At 50.8% G+C, this 18,868-nt stretch overlaps 2 protein-coding genes across 2 annotated transcripts; both read left to right on the top strand.

Moving 5' to 3' along the window:
* The first annotated feature begins 4,370 nt into the window (after positions 1-4,370).
* On the top strand, positions 4,371-6,983 carry LOC123119346 (DNA-binding protein HEXBP). The gene is made up of 2 exons (XM_044539127.1): positions 4,371-4,586; positions 5,350-6,983. Exon 2 carries the CDS (start codon positions 5,361-5,363, stop codon positions 6,357-6,359), a length of 999 nt encoding a protein of 332 aa, XP_044395062.1. The 5' UTR covers positions 4,371-4,586; positions 5,350-5,360; the 3' UTR covers positions 6,360-6,983.
* Positions 6,984-7,521: 538 nt separating this feature from the next.
* Positions 7,522-8,955, top strand: LOC123124244 (elongation factor 1-alpha-like). Its single transcript, XM_044544900.1, has 4 exons — positions 7,522-8,000; positions 8,143-8,222; positions 8,321-8,508; positions 8,592-8,955. The coding sequence occupies exons 1-3, from the start codon at positions 7,847-7,849 to the stop codon at positions 8,327-8,329; spliced, it is 243 nt and encodes an 80-aa protein (XP_044400835.1). The 5' UTR covers positions 7,522-7,846; the 3' UTR covers positions 8,330-8,508; positions 8,592-8,955.
* Positions 8,956-18,868: the final 9,913 nt, after the last annotated feature.

Raw genomic sequence — 18,868 nt, 5'->3', positions numbered from 1 at the left:
TTAAACATGGTAACTACACATCATGGTTACCCTGTACTCAATGGCCACTTTCAATATATCAGCATTTCCAAAAAAGCTGGCAACTGCATTGCATTTCTATATGGCACCTTTTTACCTTCATGCTTGTGCAAATAAGACTGTAACACACACTGACTTACTTGTTAAAAATCTTGTTGGTATATGTCTTGCTCATCTGCCTCTCCATTGGTAAATATGTTAGCAATTTAGGCTGCTTTAGCGCGGTGTTTGCTTCTTGCTGTAGCTCAGATCCCATTATTTTTTGTTGCAAAGCCGTGTATTGCTTGGCAAACTGCAACAATGAGTTGCCAGGGCTCACGTACCGCTTCAAACACAGCATTGAACCCCTCGCTGCGCTGCGTAGTCTGCAAAAATGGGAAGAAGCAGTGCATGAAGTAGGCCGGCACCCAGTACATTCGCTTCTCCCACAGGCTAGCAAGCATCTCGTTGTCTTGAACGTGATATGTTTCAATCATAGCCATCCAGCTCCGTTCAAACTCCTCCACCGTCAAGCTGTGGTCCACGCACAGCTCGAATGCCTTGTGCAGATCTGGACGGTCAGCAAAGAACGGTCCTAGCGTCTCCTCATCCTTCTTTATAATGTGCCACCTGCAGTGTCTATGCACTGCCAACGGAAAGACCTCCTCTATGCCTGCACGCATGCTAAAATCCTGGTCTATTATTATGTTCATCGGAGCAAGTCCACCCATGCACTCCAAGAAGGTCTTGAATAGCCAAGTGTACCCATCCGTGTCTTCGTTTCGAACGAGCCCGCATCCGAACTGCAATGACTGATTGTGGTTATTTATTCCTATGAATGGAGCGCATGTCATCTTGTACATATTAGTGAGATATGTCGCGTCGAACGAAATGCAATCTCGGAAATGTTTGTAGGCTCTTCTTGCAGCACCATCCACCCAATACATGTTCCTGACATGGTCCTCATCATCCAATCTTATCCTGTAGAAGAAATCTGGATCTTCTTTCGCTTTCTCATCGAAGTAGGCTATCGTGTCTTCTATGTCAGCCAACCTACTCTCTCTACGGTACTTTGCCTTTAGGTTTGTGACGTCTGCTGGTATGTACGGCATGCTACTCAGAGTCCCATTTTTGCTGTGGATGAGGGACAGTATCTGGACCATTCTTGATGGACTGACGTTACAATCATGTAGCAGCTTTATGAATTTCTTCTCGAGGGGGGTGAATCCTCTGTGGGCGGTCAGAAATTTTACCAGGTCAAACTTCTTTATGAGTTCGTGGTTGTGCTCGTCAAAATATTCAGTGACCACCCCCCGTGCTCCATCTACGTTCAGCTTACACCGGACAGGGCATTCCGTCTTGACAATGATACATCTCTTTCGTTCCGGAACGACAGGCGCAACACCTTTACCCTTCTTGTTCCTTCGTGCCTTGTAGCACCTCATCTCACCTCTGCTGTACTCGTTAGTTTTTTTAATTTTCCTATGGTATTCGGTGTTGACCGCAAACCCATGGAACTTTGCATATGTTTGGTATAATTCCTTTGCATCTTCAAACGAATCAAATCTCTGCCCAACATACGGTGGCTTAGGTACCATGATTTCTGATTGCCCATCTTTTGCATCCCCTTGTGCTTCGTCATCAGTTTCATCATTCACTTCAGTATCGGCGGCTGTTTCATCTGCTTGAGTGTTGCTTGTGCTGGTGTGCAAAGGTGTGCTTGTCGGATTTGCTGGAACGATTGCCATTTCCGACACTGACTCTGTATTGTTTGTGGCATGATTGTTGGCTAGCTGGTGGAACGCTTCTTCCGTGCGCTCAGAGCTCCCCGCAGTAGATGTCCCCGCACCGCTGTTCATTGTAGTTGAAGGTCCTGCAATAAAAAAACAGGTACGAGCGTAAGCATTTGCTTTAATGGCATGTTTATCGTAACGAAATATAGCAACTACATGTGATTTGGCATGACACCATTCACACAGCAAGCCGTGAATCTGCATATGGCCATGCATGGCAACTGTAGTTCTCCGGTCATGGCAGCTACAGTCCAACACACATGGCAACTACTGTTGCCAAGACATGGCAACCAGCGTCTTCTAGCATCAACACTTGGATTCTATAGCCATGGCAACTACAGTCCAACATACATGGCAACTACTGCTGCCAATACATGGCAACCAGTATCTTCTAGCATCAAAACTTGTATTCTAGGTTCGAGCTCACTAGGCAAATGCGATCAATCATGAATGTTGCACACACTCTTATATCAATTGGCAAATCCCGAAGACAATAGATGACTCTTTGCACACGACCCCTTGGTAGCATTTTTTGTTTGTTTTTCCCACCACCACCGTTACAAATCTACTTTTCCTCACATGCTATTCGCACAAAAGCAAATGCAGTACTGTTTTCTGGTTCACATTTTTTATCTTGTTGTGCCACATGTGCTGATCTTATCTGGTCTGTCATTCCAATTTGATGTGCTCTATCTGCAATAGCGCTGTCCTGCAACTGTGAAGCTTGCCATGAGACGTTTGCCGATGTGGTTCCACCGTAACAACCTGTGATCATGTTAGCAGTTGGTCAATGCATGGCAACTGTAGTTTGTTCAACACGGCACATGTAGCGGTGCATCCATGCCACACATGTTTGTTCACACGTGTTGTCCATAGTTGTTTTGGACATTTGCAATCACATTTAATGACACATGGCAACTCTAGTTGTCCAAGCATGGCAACTCCAGCTGTCCAGGCATGGCAACTACAGCTGTCCAGGCATGGCAATTGCAGCTGTCAGCTATGTTCCTTCTCCTAATTCACTGTCCACAACTTCAATTCATGGACTCACCTGTGTATGACGTCAATGGCAGGTACATGGTTGCCGCTTGATGCCACGTGCTGCATGAAGGTCCTACATTTTTCTGATATAACTCGTGAGTCTTTTTGCCATCCTTGCAAGTTTAGTTTTCATGTCCACACCAGTATGTTTCTTTTTCGTATGTGTTACCTTGATTTGCCACATTAGCTAGTTGAAGTTGGTTGCCCGTACATTTGTCAGTGTTAGCGCCCTGTGACTGAACTTGCCGTCAGTGTTTTGGTCATAAGAACCTGCGAAAAATGACATTGTAGGACATAACTAGAATGACATCTTCATCGTCACCAACATGGCAACTGTTCTTTTGTTATCATGCATCGTACCGATGCCCGCGTACTGCTCTAGTAGTGGCAGCAACGGCCCTGCAGAAATGAGTTGATTGTACTCTGCTGCATCCCACGGGGGCGTTTCCGGCCTTTGAGAAAACTAAGGATCAGTGCCGTCTTCATGATTCATTCTTCTGCTTTTTTCTGCCACTGTGTTTTCAGTCACTGCATGAACAAGAATGCATCAACAATTTGCAAAATGCATTCTTGCTGTTTGCACGTAGAAGATAACACGGCAATCCTATCACATTTCCTGCGTAGGCAACCAACACATCATGGCAAGTAGGACACGCACATTCATTCCTTTTTCTGAATTCTGGATGCCAGCTATCATTTTGAAGCGATGGCAACAGCCAATAAAATAGGATGGCAAGCAACAAGATAACATGGTGGCAGCTACCGACAACGATAGGTGGCAACTGATGTTAGATACAGGTGGCAACTATTTTTCCTCCCTCCCTATGCCAAATTTCTCCTTTCTCTCCCTATTTTTAGTGATCCCTACGCATCCTTCATTACCAACTACTCGCACCTAGCCAACCCAGAAGCTTTGCTCAACTCTAGCATAGTACATGGCAGAACTGGCGTATGTTGGTGGGCCAATGCGAATACACACAAATCCGTGGGGTGTTTGCCCTGATAGCGTGGATCCAGTGGCCATCTTCGTGGGCAAATTTGCAATTTCAATTTTCTGGACAGAAGAAGGACGAGAAACAGAAGGAGATCGGAGATCCACCTATTTTTTAGCTCGTCGTCTTCGGAGGATGGGGTTGGGGGGTGAGGGGGGGTGGTTAGCGGTGGGAAGGCGTTAGGTATCTGCTCTGGTTGCCATGGCAACCAGAGAAGGAAGGCGATGGAGGTAGGGGATCGAGAGGTAGGAGACGACGGCGGCACGTCGGTCCGGGGATCGAAAGGAGGCCGGGACGACTGGCGTGCGGGGTCGTGCGGGCAGCGCGGTCGTTTGCCCGGACGTGTGAACGATTTTGCCACACACCGGGCGTGCGGGCTGTGGCTGCGCGTGCCCAGACGCGGTCGTGCGGGCGGGTTCGTTTCCGTGCCACACAGGACGTGCGACACAACCCCGATACACCACACGTGTGGCAGTTATTGACGTCGAGGAATGAGACATAAAATCTTTCCCATGTCTATTTCCTTGGCAAACTCTCGTCTCCAAACTCCCGTTCCCTCTCCTGTCGTTACCAAACACGCTGTACGGATAAAGAAAAGGAACGAAGCGATATTGAAGCCTAGTTTACTCTGACCGCCGCCGCCGGGTCTCCGTCGCCGCCGTCGCCGCCGGCGCCGCCGGTTCTTAAGCCCGTTTGTTGACCCTGCCGCCGCCGTAGCCGTCACCGTCGCCGGGTCTCCCTTCTCCTGCTCATCGCCCCTCAGGTATCTCACCGTGGATCTCACTCATATTCTGTTGATCCAGTTCCCCTTCCGTTTAGATCCTCGATATAGTATAGGTAGCTGATTTGGTGCGTGCGTTCGGTGGAACAGAGAGTGAATTCCAAGCCTACATAGCAGAGCAGTCCCACCGAACCCTCTTTCTTCTGCATCGTGATTAGGCAGGCCTTCAATCCTACCATGTGTTCATCAGCCACTTCTTCTTCTTATGCACATCTTATCGAATACTCCCTCCCTCCGTATAAAGTTGAGACACTTATTTTGGGACAGAGGGAGTACTGTACTACTCCTCCGTCCCATAATATAAGAACGTTTTTGACACTAGTGTGCTCATTAAGCAATTGACTGCAGCTCACGCATTGCCCTGTTTAGTCTTTTCTTTCTTTTCAAAGGAGGGAGCTTTGTACATCACAAAGTTATATTGTTACAGTCTCTCTCTTGGCAGTATGTCAACACAGGCAACCTGATTAACCCCCTCTCTTCACATGTTAGATTTTCAGTTTTTCACATTGGCAGTAGGAGGATATCGACACCTGTGCTCAAACAGAACTATATAGTTGAGGCATTGTTTGCACCTGTATAGTTGAGGCCTTGTATGCATGTACATCAGTGGATGTTGTTTAGCTGTTTGGGCTATATTCTGTTGCATCTACACAATGACTTCTACAATATCATTTTTATACTACTCCTCAAAACTAGATTCTGCCTTGTCTCATGTTTTCCCCTCGTATCTGTTATCCCTGGTCAGAAATAATTCAAATGGAAACCAATGGGTTATCACTCAAGACTCAGGAAATCAGGTCAAAAAGGAAGTGGGAGACAACTGCAGATCTCAGCCGCCGCTGCGGCAGTAACCAACATGAAAGTCCATGGGAAGGCGGTACAACAGAGCATCAGGACAAAATGAATGGGATAATCACTTGTTTGGTTTGTGGCGAGGAAGGACATTACAGTTGTGACCGGCCTTTCAAGGATCAGGAACACAAAGTTATTTGCACAGTTTGTAGCAAAAATGGCCACTGGAGCATATCGTGTTGCCAGCAGAACAAGTCACAGAATCGCGCTTGCACCCGCTGTGGAGAGATAGGGCATAGTACTAGTACACATGGTCTCCTCAGTTGCTCAAGCTGTGACGAATATCATCCGCATGGAGAGTGTCGATTGAGCAAAGTTAAATGCTTTATTTGTGAAAGTCAGGATCATTATCCTGCTCAGTGCCCCTTGAATTGGGTATTGAATGCAGCGTTTCAGGATCAGAGAGAGAACTTCGAAGCTGCTCTGTGGCTTGCACTATCAAAACAAGTCAACACATTATCTAAACGGACCTGCAGTCCAATAGCCAGGGAATACAACTTAAGGACAAGGATATGCTTTACATGCCGTGAAGAAGGTCATGTTGCCTTTTACTGTCCTCAGAAAAGAAGATCAATATTGCCCGACCTATCCAAAGAATTTGAAGAGAGCAGCACCATAGCTAAATCCTCCAACCTGTCCAAAGAATTAGAAGAACGGGACCCTGGTACTGCTAGTGCTAAACAATCATCAAAAATGAAACCGGCATCGGTTCTTCGATGTGTTAGCTGTGGTCAGGAAGGGCACAGGGCAAGGAGCTGTCCAACACGAGTGTTTATATGCTCCTTATGCAATGAAGAAGGCCACAGGGCCAGGAGCTGTCCAACACGAGTGTTTATATGCTCCTTATGCAATGAAGAAGGCCACAAAGCCAAGAAATGCCCTCAGAAGCGCCAGAAGCGTTAATACCAAAAGCTATCGGTTAAGCAAACAGTGATACACACTATACATGTCGTTACATTTTTCTTACGGGTTATCTAACCTAGAATTGACATGTTTCTTGTGATACTCTAGCCGTTGCTTAACCAAGAAGTGGATACACAGGTAAAAGATGACCTTAGCACAATGGGTATATGTTGTCAAAATCAATGTGGACGCCTCCTTCGATGAAGATAGTTTTACTGGCACTACTGGGGTAGTGATCCGAGATAACAAAGGAAGGTTCATGGCAGCAAAAAATTTCAAACTAGACTCGGTGCTTGATGGTTTGTCGACGGAAGCATTATAGCACTTACAAGAAGGATTGCTGTTTTGCTGAACCCCTGGGCTGCACCAGGATCACCGTCAGATAGCATGAATGTCATTACGACGATGCAAGATGAGGTCCATTCAGCAGGGGTTGCAGCGGCAATCTTCAGAGATTGTTACTTCGTCTCAAGAGAATTTGCCAAGGTGGAATTTGTCCATGAAAACAGAGAACCAAATACTGTAGCTCACAAATTGTCGTTCTTGCCAGAAATTCATATTGTACCTCTTATTAATGATGTAACCCTGTTTATGAATGAATAAAGAGGTATGTTTTGAGGTAAAGAAAAGATAGCAATTAGTTCCACCACGGGTGATCTAACCTAGAATCAACATGTTTATTTCCCATAACAGGGGATGCCGCAACCAAAATAAGAAAGCAAAAGACTAGACAGAAAAGAGGAACAACTACTTGGCAAATGCATTTCAGGGGATACTAAAAATATGTTGTTTGTTTTAGTTGTGAGTTTCCAGTGCTAGTATGCTAAGAAAACCTCATACTGAATGTGTTTTAATTCAATCTGCTATGAACGGAAGCTTTTCTGTGTTGTTTGTGTCCACCGGAGATCTGTTTTTAGCAACCCTGTCTGAGCAAAGAAAATTTATTAAGTTGGCGAGAAAACAAATTGTGGGGAATCAGGGTTCTATAAACAAAACTTCATCTCTTCATTTACATCCATATAGATTAAACTTCGTCTCTTCATTTTACATTTGTATAGACCCTAGCCATAACCGGAGCGGTACGCTGACATCTTCCAGCCGAGGCTTGCTTCTAGTAGCTGCAAATCTGAAACTTTCAGATTCTCTTATGCGCTGATGCAAGTTGTTTTTGGCCGTAACTTAAAGGAGTTGCTCATGCCCATGTAGGATATCTCTGGTTGGTTTCGTTGCTCATGCTCATCCGCAAGCTTTTGGATTTATTGTTAGTCAGATTTATGTTTTACTTGCCCTCTTTATTAAAAAAAAGACTTATGTTTTACTTCTGTTTGGTTCTAGGATCTGTGAGTCCTGAGTAGAATTAAAAGCATTTGTGCCTGCATTCTCTGTTATGTGTATCTAACTAGTGCCTGCAGTTTGATTGGCTTGTGTGTCTGAGTATCTGATTTAACCCATCGCTCGACAACTACTTTGATCTTGCAGTTTCAGCCATGGGTAAGGACAAGACTCACATCAACATCGTGGTCACTGGCCATGTCAACCATCACTGGGCATCTGATCTATCCAAGAAGGAAGCTGCTGAGATGAACAACAGGTCATTCAAGTATGCATGGGTGTTTGACAAGCTAAAGGCTGTCCTCGAAGGTGTGTTTGTTCACAATCTTCTCTGAGAGGAAAAATGGATTTCAGTAGATACTAGAGCTCTGTTGTTTGTTTTAGTTATGTGTTCCAGTGCTAGTATGTTAAGAAAACCACGAACTGAACGTGTTTCAATTCAATCTGCTAGGAGCGAAGCTCTTCCGTGTTGTTTGTATCCACCAGAGATCTGTTTTTACCAACACTCTGAGCAAAGAAAATTTTCTTCAGGTGAAACGATCTAATCTTGTCTATTAGGCCAATGATCTTGCTCATTTCTTTGTACGCACAGTTTTTTTCCTCTAATTTTGTTTCACCCTTTTTTTCAGGTCATGTAACCTCCAGATTATTCTATATCTGATTCCTTGAGGTTATGTAACCTTGTACATAATCGGCTTCCTGCACGTACCAAGGCAGTGGTGTCTGTCTATGTCATGGTTAGGTGAGTCATTGAGATTGGTTAGGTGCCTCCCAAAAGTCGCAAGAGCAAGCCAGGAGAAGAAGATAGAGAACCGAGGTTATGCAAAGACCTGTTTCACATCATAGCTCATCCAAGCAGCAACAAACAACTAATAGTTTCACACTTTCACATTTGTTCAGATGCCATTTGATTAATCAATGTCCTTGGCAACGTGTTGTCTCCTGGTGGCGCTCACGAACAGAGACGCAAAATCCGTATCACAGATGGCCGGTACGTACTTTGCCCATCTTATTCTTATTCGTCACCCACCACAAGATGAGTAAGGAAAGAATAGTCCTTCTCCTGATCTTCTCGACGGGTGTAGCGTAACGACTATTATATTCAGAAAGGAGCTATAGCTTCATTACCCTGGATTTTGCAGAGCTCTACTTAGAATGTTATCTATGTGTCTGTAACTGGGCATCAGCAGACAGTAATAAGGGCGGAAAGTGGAAACTGGCCGTGTATGATTTGAATTATTATCCGGCATTCGTATTTTGCTCACTAGGTAACGACCCTTGATTTCCAGTGACTGCATATATAATGATATAATTGTAGAACTCCCATAGAGTTATTCTATGTGTGTTCCAAACAAACCACACAAATTTACAAATTTTATTGAACTAGTAAAACTCAATCTGAGAAAGCACAATTTGTAGTGACGTTTTGATTCAAGCAGCCAGCTAGCCCTTCAGTACACATGCTGCAGCTTATTCTTCTCCTTGTCTACAACCGCCCACCCTAGGATCCTGTAGTTCCAGCGCTGCTGCACGTAGACCAAGAGCGCGAGCACCACCACGCCACCAGCCTTGGGGTACAAGCCCATGGTGACCCCGTCTTGGACCTCGTAAGGGACAGGGTACATGTCAACCGCGGAAGGCGGCCGGAGGAGTCCGTAGACGTGCGGCAGCAGCGACATTGCTGGTGATCCCGGCGTAGTAGCTCTTCCTCAGAGGCAGGCGTTGCCCATAACCTGCGGCAGCAGGAAGCCAGGAGCCACTCCCTTACCAGACCCATGTACTGCTCCGCCATGGCCGCCATATTGTACGAGGGAGGGCCGGCTATGGGTATAGGACTCTCCCTGGCCCTGTGCTTGCTGGGTGTACGCCACATGCGGCGGCGGCTTGGTCGACGTGAGGTGAATAGGAGGCCGCGCCTGGCTCGAGCGGCACGCGGACCCTGGACCGCCGCACCTTGTGCGCCAGGCGCAGCGTGAGGAGGAGCGCCGCGAGGGCGAGGGCTTTCACGGAGCAGTCCATGTCCCAGTGCAGGCCCCGGACCTGCATCCTGTAGTTGCCGTCGCCGTCGGACGTCCTTCGCCACGCAAGTAGGATACTGGCGTCGGTGACCAGCGCCGCGCCGTAGCAGAGCGCCTGGGCGCCGAGCATGGCGAGGGAGATGTACGGCACGGTGTCCGGGTGGGACTCCATGTAGCTCAGCTGGCGTAAGGCGGCAGCGATGGTGGCCGATAGCATGGCGAGGCAGACGACCCCCTTCTGCTCCATGAATCTGTTCGACATCTCCCGGGCATAATAGGAGGGGTGCTCTAGGAGCTCGGTCCTGTTGAAGTACAGCGGGTCGCCGGTGGCCCTTGTGCTGGACAGGTGGACCTTCGCTGACGGGCTGAAGAGCCACCGCATCCTCGTCGGCGGGTACTGCACCTCCAACTCGATGGAGCTGTTTCGAAGGCCTCTCATCTTTGACATGATCTGCCATGGGGCCTCGACGCCTTGGCAGCCGACCAGGTGCATCCGCCCGTCCTCCGGGTTGTACACGCCCTCCAGCGACATCACCGAGCGCGGCCCAAAGAAACTTTCGGACACCGTGAACGCAGCGGACACGTTTAGAAGTTCCTGCCGCTCCACGCCATGGTCGCCCATACCATCTTGATCTTGTGCTACCGACATGCTTGGCTGGGGCACGTAGCCTACGAGCGGACCAATCGAGATTATTTGCAATTCAAAGAAGCGCTCAGAGGATTGTCCTCCCTTCATGATCCATTCTGGCCCGGCCCGGAAACGGAGGTGCAGATCTTCAGAGAGGCTCGCCGTGTCATCATGGCCGGCGCGTTTCCTCGGATAGCTTATCGGAGACATGGAAACTAGTTTGCTGGAGATTCTGGACGTCTTGGTCCGTCGGAGAAGCTCCATGGCCTGCCCGACCTTCTTGTAGTTGTACGTCATGCGCAACCACTCGTCGGGGCGGCCAACCTTGTTGCAGCCCTCTCGGGGATGCAATCCTCGTCGGCATGACAACGGGAAGTGGCTGCCGTCCATGGAGGTTATCTGCCCCATCAGGATGTCGCGGCGGGTGGTGGGAACGTACATGGAAATGTATGGCACGCCCTCGGCCGACAGCGTCATGTCGCTCAGCCCAGCATGCTTCACCGCCATTTCCCGATCCTCCCACGGCGGCACGACACGGAACAAGGCCGTCACCAGCACGACCGCCTTGCCGTCCAGTCCGCTCGTCGTCCCGCACCGGAGGGCTTGCATCAGGATGGCAAAATCCGTGAATGCCATGTTCGTCGTGTTCACGACGAACGGTCCTAGTCCACTGCAGAACTCTTCGGTGGAGTCGTAGTTCCAGTTGGGGACGGTCCTAGTCCACTGCAGAACTCTTCGGTGGAGTCGTAGTTCCAGTTGGGGACGGTCCTAGTCCACTGCAGAACTCTTCGGTGGAGTCGTAGTTCCAGTTGGGGACGACGGCGAGCACGCCGTGTTCATTGGCACGAAGGATGTCACAGAAAAGGGACGTCTTCGTGCAGTTCCCCTGCACATCCACCCGTGACGTCGCCGTCGTCGCCGTCGTCGTCACATAGCAGGGGAAGCTTGCTGCACCCAGCCGTGACCTCCTACTGTGCCGGAACCGGTTACTAGCATATGGGCCGCCGAACTGTGAAACTAGCCGGACAGTGTCAAAGTAGACGTCGTCCGACTTGGCCCTCGTGCTCATCATCTTGCCGTGCACCGCTCGGGTAGTCAACGTCTGCACTTTTGGGTATCGTAGAATGAGCAATATGTTAGTCATCGTCAACGACCGGCGGCTCCAAGTTGTTGCTACCATCGTCGATATTCTTGGCCCAGTCCTAGGGGCCGCCGGTGCTGGTGCTGTTGCCGCCGCCCCGCATGGGGAGGAGAGCATCCCCGACCATGCGCATCACCCTGTCGCCACCACCGCCATCATCGCCAGTCTCTGTGTAGATGCCTTCCAACACCACACTGAGCTTGGCAACACAAGGAAGGAGATTGAACTCCGGCGACCGACACAGGTCGTGGTGTGGATCATCCATCATCTCGGACTTGCCGTCCGAGCTGCAGCGGTTGCGGGTGATGGTCAAGCTGAGGACCCCGCTGACTTTGAGGGAGCGTCTGGCGTGACGTCTTCGCTGTGCAGTGTCGTCGGCGTGCGTGAGCGTGAAGGTCGCAAGAGGGGTGGCTTGCTGGAGTAGCTCGGGATCGGGACCGGCGACGCCAGGAGACAGCATCAGCGGCACGTGGCCGCCGTCCTGGTGCCAGTCGCCATTGGCGAAGTGCAGATCATGGACCACGGGGCCGTCAGCCGTTGGCTGGGCGGCTGAGGAGAGCACGGAGCGGCACTGCCGCCTCACGTCCGCGGCCCGGAGGTGGTCATGAGGAACCACCGGGAGTCTGAAGGACCTCACGAGCGGTTGGGCCGCCGACAAGGTGACATAGCAGAGACACAGACAGAGCCAGAACAGGCCGAGACGACTAATGCACCGCAGCATCGCTAGACGCACGGGGTTTCTACGGGGGGTTTACGTGGTTGTTAATGTGTGATTGGTTGAAATTTGATGAGTGAGGCGGGCCCACCCGTGAAAATCAGGAAGGGCCAATCAGATAAGCGCATGCAGCAGGGTCCGTGAATGTCCGTCGCGAGAGCCCGTGTGTGTAGTATTATCGAATGCACCGCCGCAAGCACTTCATTTTTGGTGCCCGCAGTCATGAAATCGCGGGTATATGTATACATCAATACAATAATCCTACACACACGGACCCATTACGGGCTTTTATTTAATTTCCTTCTAACTAATCTCTCAGCCCCCCTGATTTCAGTGGGGGTGGGGCCCATCCTCCCCTTGTCCCCAATCCCAATCGCCCACGCCAGCTAGTCTGTGAACCCCGTAATAGATCAATATATGCATCAAGCAGGCCAAACAACAAAATTTGGCTGATATCAATATATGCATCAGCAGGCCAAACAATAAAATTTGGCTGCTAACCAGAGGTGTTGACTTGGAGTTTGGCTGCTAACCAGAGGTGTCAGTACGGAGTCGTTGCTTGGTGTCAGGAGGCCAACTGCCGTCTGCTTGAATCATGCTCATGCATGCAAGCATGATGTCGCCGGGTACGGTCGAATCAAACTTAGAATAAGAAGGCCGGATCGAGACAACAAGAGTAGAGTTCGCTCGCATGCCCATTGCCTTGAACTGTGAATCGGGTGACCTCTTGTCTTAACAAGGGTTAAAGATCGATTATTGGAGATAGCAGTTGACAATACTTAAACATCAGTTGACATGGAACGACCACCGGCAATAGCATATACAAACTGTTGGCTGGCACTGTAGTGTAAGCTGGTACCAACAAGCTGACAATTAAAGTCTGAGCAAATTGATGCCAGAGATTCTAGATTGGCCGTGATCACATGCACGTCATGAAGAGGGACTGTCTTTTTAGCGTAGCAGCAGCAGTAGTAGTAATAATAATAATAATAATACGAACATTCTGTGGTTAGATAGTTAGGTGGACCGTGGTGAAGTTTAGCGGAATGCGTTGCTTGATTCATTCAAAGTACATGAAGTGATACATATAGGTTCAGAGTACAAACTGCAGCCGCAAGGACAAGTGAAGAACGTGGGCGATCGTGGTTGAGGCACTGGCGATCGTGGCCATCTGACCAAGACTGCATGCTGACTAACCACCCCCCCCCCCCCCCCACCCCACCCCCCGCAGTGTCAACGTCGGGCTCCACGACATTGAGACTGGCACATATGTCAAGGAAGGATGCGAGCAGCAGTCCCTTGGTGAAGATGTCAGCAAACTGAGCACTTGTCGGGACATGAATAACACGAACTTCTCCTAGTGCTACCTTGTCACGAACAAAGTGAATATCTATCTCTATGTGTTTTGTTCTACGATGCTAAACACGATTACATGACAGATACACAGCTGATACATTGTCACAATAAACTATGGTAGCTTGTTGAATGGGACGATGTAGCTCAGCTAGGAGTTGACGAAGCCATACTGTCTCAGTGTGAGCAACAGAGCGGTACTCTGCTTCGGCTGAAGACCTGGAAGCGGTTAGCTGCCTTTTTGAAGACCAAGAAATCAGATTATCACCCAAATACACACAGTAACCAGAAGTAGATCGTCGAGTATCCGAACATCCTACCCAGTCCGCATCAGAGTACGCGGTGAGTGAGGTAGGATCAGAGGGAGTAATGGAGAGACCATGATCGAGAGTCCCTTTGATATACTTAAGGATACATTTTATGTGGTTGAGATGTGCTAAACATGCCTGTTGCATAGAGTATGCTAACACATGGTATCCCAGCCCACCAGTGTTCAAGTCCTAAACTTAACACTGGACTTGTGTTTGTTATGTTATGCTTAAAATTCAAGTATATAGAGAAAGGCTAACTTCTCACGAGCGAGCGGAGCGAGACCCATCGCCCCGCGGTACGGATCAGTATTGACCTAGTTCACTTGTGTTATATATACCTCTTGTAAGCCGCCGCACGGGATAGTTGATTAGTTGTAAATCTCCGGCGTTTGTAACCTCCCCCGATATAGTGAAGTTTGGTTGGCTGGCCCCGTGGTTTTTTCCCTTTCGTGTTGGAGGGGGTTTCCACGTTAAAATCTCGTGTTCCTTGCTTGTTTTCGCTCTTCATCGTGTTTCGATTGCGTGTCGTATCTCTAACAGCGTTCATAGGAGTGAATGTATGTATGAGCATTTGCATTTGTACTGTGTTAAAAAAATACATCTTCAATCATCCGGTTCAGTTCAAGGTATTGTCATTGTCTCGATCTGGCCTTCTAAGTTTGATTCGACCCGGTCCGGCCGTTGGGATGCTCGAAGCACATGATCGCACTTATACGGGAATAATGTGCCTTCTCGGAGCCAACTCATCCGTACTGACCAACAAACACTCCAAGTCAACGCCTCTGATCTAGCCTTCTTCCACGATGAAGCTCAAGGGTACATGAATGGAAGCAAGGAAGCATGGTTCGTGCCAACGGCTGCTAAAACCAACCTAGTGCATGTCGATGGAGATTAGCAAGAGGATCCCCGTCTCGCGGCGGATTAGTCCTCTCGGCGTCTTTTGTCTCTGTCTCTGCTGCGTCACCTCGTCCGCGGTCCAGCCGTCCCGCCGAGGCGAGCTCCCCACGTCGTTCGGACGTCCGGTCGTTCCCCATGACTACCTCCGGGCAGCCGACGTGGCGCAGCAGTGCCGGTCCGTGCTCTCCTCAGGGGCCGAGCTTACGGCTGACGGCCCCATGGTTCAGGATCTACACTTCGCCAACGGCGACTGGCGCCAAGACGCCGGCCACGCACCGCTGATGCCGTTCCCTGGCACTGCCAGCGGCGACGTTGGTGCCGGTACCGAGTTGGCCACCCCTCTCGCGACCTTCATGCTCACGCACGCCGACACAGTGCAGCGGCAGCGCGCGAGACGCTCCCTCAACGTCAGCGGGGTGCTCACCTTGACCATCAGCCGCAACTGCTGCTGTTCCGACGACAAGTCTGAGATGATGGATCCACACAGTGGCCGGCGTCCGTCACCGGAGTTCAAGCTCCTTCCTCGTATTGCCAAGCTCAAGATACTGCTGGAAGGCGTCTACACGGAGGCTGGTGGTGGCGAGAGGGTGCTGTGCATGGTCGGGAATGCTCCCCTCCCCATGCGCGGCGGGGGCGGCGGCGGCAACACCACGGAGGGGCCGTGGGACTGGGCCAAGAATATCGGCGATGGCAGCAACAACTTCGAGCTGCCGGTCGTCGCCGATGACAATATAGTGCTCATTCTACGGTACCCAAAGGCGCAGACATTGACAACCCGGGCGGTGCACGGCGAGATGATGAGCACGAGCGCCAAGTCGGACAGCGTGTACTTCGACACTGTCCGGCTGGTTTCGCAGTTCGGCGGCCCATACGCCCGTTACCGGTTCCGGCCGGAGGAGGAAGACACAACTGGGTGCAGCACGTCTCCCTTGTTCTTCTGCGACGACGACGTCGCCGGTGGCTGTGCAGGGGACCTGCACGAAGACGTCCCTTTCTGCGACATCCTTCGTGCCAACGAGCATGGCGTGCTCGCCGTCGTCCCCAACTGGAACTGCGACTCCACCGATGAGTTCTGCGGTCGACTGGGACCCTTTGTGAACACGACGGACAGGGCGTTCACGGGTTTTGCCATCGTGATGCAAGGCGTTCGGTGCGAGCCGACGAGCGGGCTGGACGGCAAGGCGGCCGTTCTGGTGTCGGCCGTGTTCCGCGCCATGCCGCCATGGGAGGACCAGGAAACTGCGGTGAAGCGTGCTGGGCTGAGCGGCATGACGCTGTCGGCGGAGGGCGTGTGGAGAGTGTCTACCGGGCGGCTTTGCATGACGGCCTGCCTGGGCACCGGCACCGGCACCGGCAAGGCTGCGTGCCAGCACCGTGTCTCCTTGTACATCTCCACCACATTCTCCATCACCCGCCGCGGCATCCTCATGGGGCAGATAACATCCATGGATGGCAGTCATTTCCCGCTGTCGTTCCACCGAGCATTGCATCCCAGACAGGCCTGGAACAAGGCTGGCGGCTCCGACGAGTGGGTGCGCATGACGTACAGCTACAACAAGGTGGAGCAGGCCATGGAGCTTCTCTGGAGGACCAAGCCCTCCAGGATCTCCAGCAACCTTGCCGCCATGTCTCTGATTAGCTACCCAAGGAAACGTGCCCATGGTGACACGGCGAGCCTCTCCCAAGATCTCCAACTCCGATTCCGGGTCGTGCCAAAGCTTCACCCTGTACCAGAATGGATCATCAAGGGACAATCCTCTGAGCGCTTCTTTGAGCTGCAGATATTCTCGATTGGCCCGCTCGTCAGCTACGTGCCCCGCCAGCAGCAAGAGAGATGGCAAGATCAAGATGGCGTGGAGCAGCGGCAGGAACTAGTGAACGTGTCGGCCGTGCTCACGGAGTCCGGCGGGGTCTTTGGATGGCGCCCGGTGATGTCGCTGGAGGGCGTGTACAACCCGGAGGACGGGCGGATGCACCTGGTGGGCTGCCGAGACGTCGAGGCCCCATGGCAGGTCATGTCAAAGATGAGCGACCTTGAAAGCGGGATGGACTGCTCCATCGAGCTGCAAGTGGAGTACCCGCCGACGAAGATGCGGTGGCTGTTCAGCCCATCGGCCAAGGTTTACATGTCCAGCACAAGGGCGGCCGGCGACCCGCTGCACTTCAACCGGACCGAGCTCCCAGCGCTGCAATCCTTTTACCCCGGGACGAGGTTTGACGGATTCGTGGGGCAGAACGTGGGGGGGATCGTCTGCCTCGCCATGTTGTCGGCCACAATCGTCGCCGCCATGAGCCAGCTGCGCTACATGGATTCCCACCCGGACGTCGTGCCGTACATCTCCCTCGCTATGCTCGGCGCCCAGGCGCTCTGCTACAGCGCGGTGCTGGTCACGGACGCCATGATCCTACCCGCGTGGCCGAGGATGTACGACGGCGACGGCAACTACAGGACGCACGTCCGGCGCTTGCACTGGGACATGGACTGCTCCATCAAAGCCCTCGCCCTAGTGGCGCTCCTCCTCACGCTGCGCCTGGCGCGCAAGGTGCGGCGGTCGAGGGTCCGCGCGCGGGCGCGGACGCCCCTTGAGCCAGGACGCGTCCCGAGGGACGGAGCCGGGCTGCACCTTGGCGGCCTCCTGTTCGTCCTCGCCGTGCACTGGCTGCTGGCCACGTACGGCGGCGCGTCGACCAAGCAGCCGCCGCATGTGGCGTACACCATGCAAGCACAGGGCCAGGGGGGATTCTATAGCCGGCCCTCGTACAATATGGCCGCCATTGTCGAGCGGTGCATCAGCCTGGCGAGGGAATGGTTCCTGCTGCCGCAGGTCATGGGAAACGCCGTGTGGCGCGTCAACTGCCGGCCTCTGAGGAAGAGCTACTATGCCGGAATCACCGGCATGTCGCTGCTGCCACACGTCTATGGGTTCCTCCGCCCGCCTCCCGCGGTTGACATGTACCCTGTCCCTGAGGAGGCCCAAGACGGCGCCATGGACTTGTACCCCAAGGTTGGTGGCGTGGTGGTGCCCCTCGTCGCGGCAGCGCTCGCGTTCTTGGTCTACGTGCAGCAGCGCTGGAACTACAGGATCCTAGGGTGGGTGATAGTGGGGAAGGAGAAGAATAAGATGCAGCACGTGTACTGAAGGATCAGCTGCTTCAAACAAGACCAAAGACAAGCTGCAGCACGTGTACCGGAGCAAATTGTGCATCAGTTTCTGCTAGTTGTAAGTGGTTTGTTTCTCACACATGATCATTATTTTTAAGGGGTTGAACACTTGATTTTAGCAAGATATTACTTAGTACTATGTTTTAAGGATAAAAGGCACCACGTTACTTTCAACAACTTTGTCTATGTATCAATGGCTAGTCCTCGTCCTGCTTCCTTTCCTTGTTGTGCTCGCCTTTCTTAAATTTACCTTGGTGCTTTTAATGTGTGATGCGTTGTAAGCTATCCAGTCAGCCCCTTTGTATGGTTCGCTCAATTTGGCGTGTTGTTTGTTGTAATTTCTAGCTGGTTGTTGGCTTTTTAAATTCAAAGTTAGGCTCGTCTCAAGCCTCCGTTCTAGAAAAGAACATTTAGCTAGGACTCACTTTAGCTATATGTAAGTTGTCTCCATTGTAAAAAAATTGTAGAAGTAAATTTTCTCACCATTTATTCTTTTGTCAAGATTCGTGTTGTTTCAAGGTTATTGTGCGGAATTTCCTTTTTTTAGGTAAACATGCAAACTCTATTACTCAGTCATCACCGTGATCGGGACGAAGGCAAGGTTTCCAGGATGACCTAACCACACGTGACGGCCAACCCCTAAAGCTAGAGCATGTTTTGCAAGACTATGAGCCTCAACATTCAAGGTCCTAAACTCATGACGAAAATTACAGGAAATGAAAACCGAAGAGCACATTAATATTTCATGTATAACTGCACCATAAGAACACTTTCTCACCATGGTGTAAGACATTAGTTCATAAACATCAAATATGCAAAGTAACAAGATATTTGTGGAAGAGGATTTGGCACACTCGGGTGCTCCGCCCCTATATGAGTAATAAATTCAGAAAACAAACCGGAAAAATTCAAGAAACACTGAAATTTTGGGATATCAAATCTGGGTGCCCG

Source organism: Triticum aestivum, chromosome 5D (assembly GCF_018294505.1).
Source record: "Triticum aestivum cultivar Chinese Spring chromosome 5D, IWGSC CS RefSeq v2.1, whole genome shotgun sequence".
Classification (NCBI taxonomy): Eukaryota; Viridiplantae; Streptophyta; class Magnoliopsida; order Poales; family Poaceae; genus Triticum; species Triticum aestivum.
The sequence above is the reverse complement of the archived record's forward strand: the minus strand, read 5'-3'. Positions and strand labels throughout refer to the sequence as shown.

Bases quoted from the DNA above. Each gene is read 5' to 3' on its own strand.
- LOC123119346 (XM_044539127.1), top strand. From the start codon at position 5,361: ATGGAAACCAATGGGTTATCACTCAAGACTCAGGAAATCAGGTCAAAA.
- LOC123124244 (XM_044544900.1), top strand. From the start codon at position 7,847: ATGGGTAAGGACAAGACTCACATCAACATCGTGGTCACTGGCCATGTC. The intron at 8,001-8,142 runs GTGTGTTTGTTC...TCAATCTGCTAG, and splicing joins GCTAAAGGCTGTCCTCGAAG to GAGCGAAGCTCTTCCGTGTT.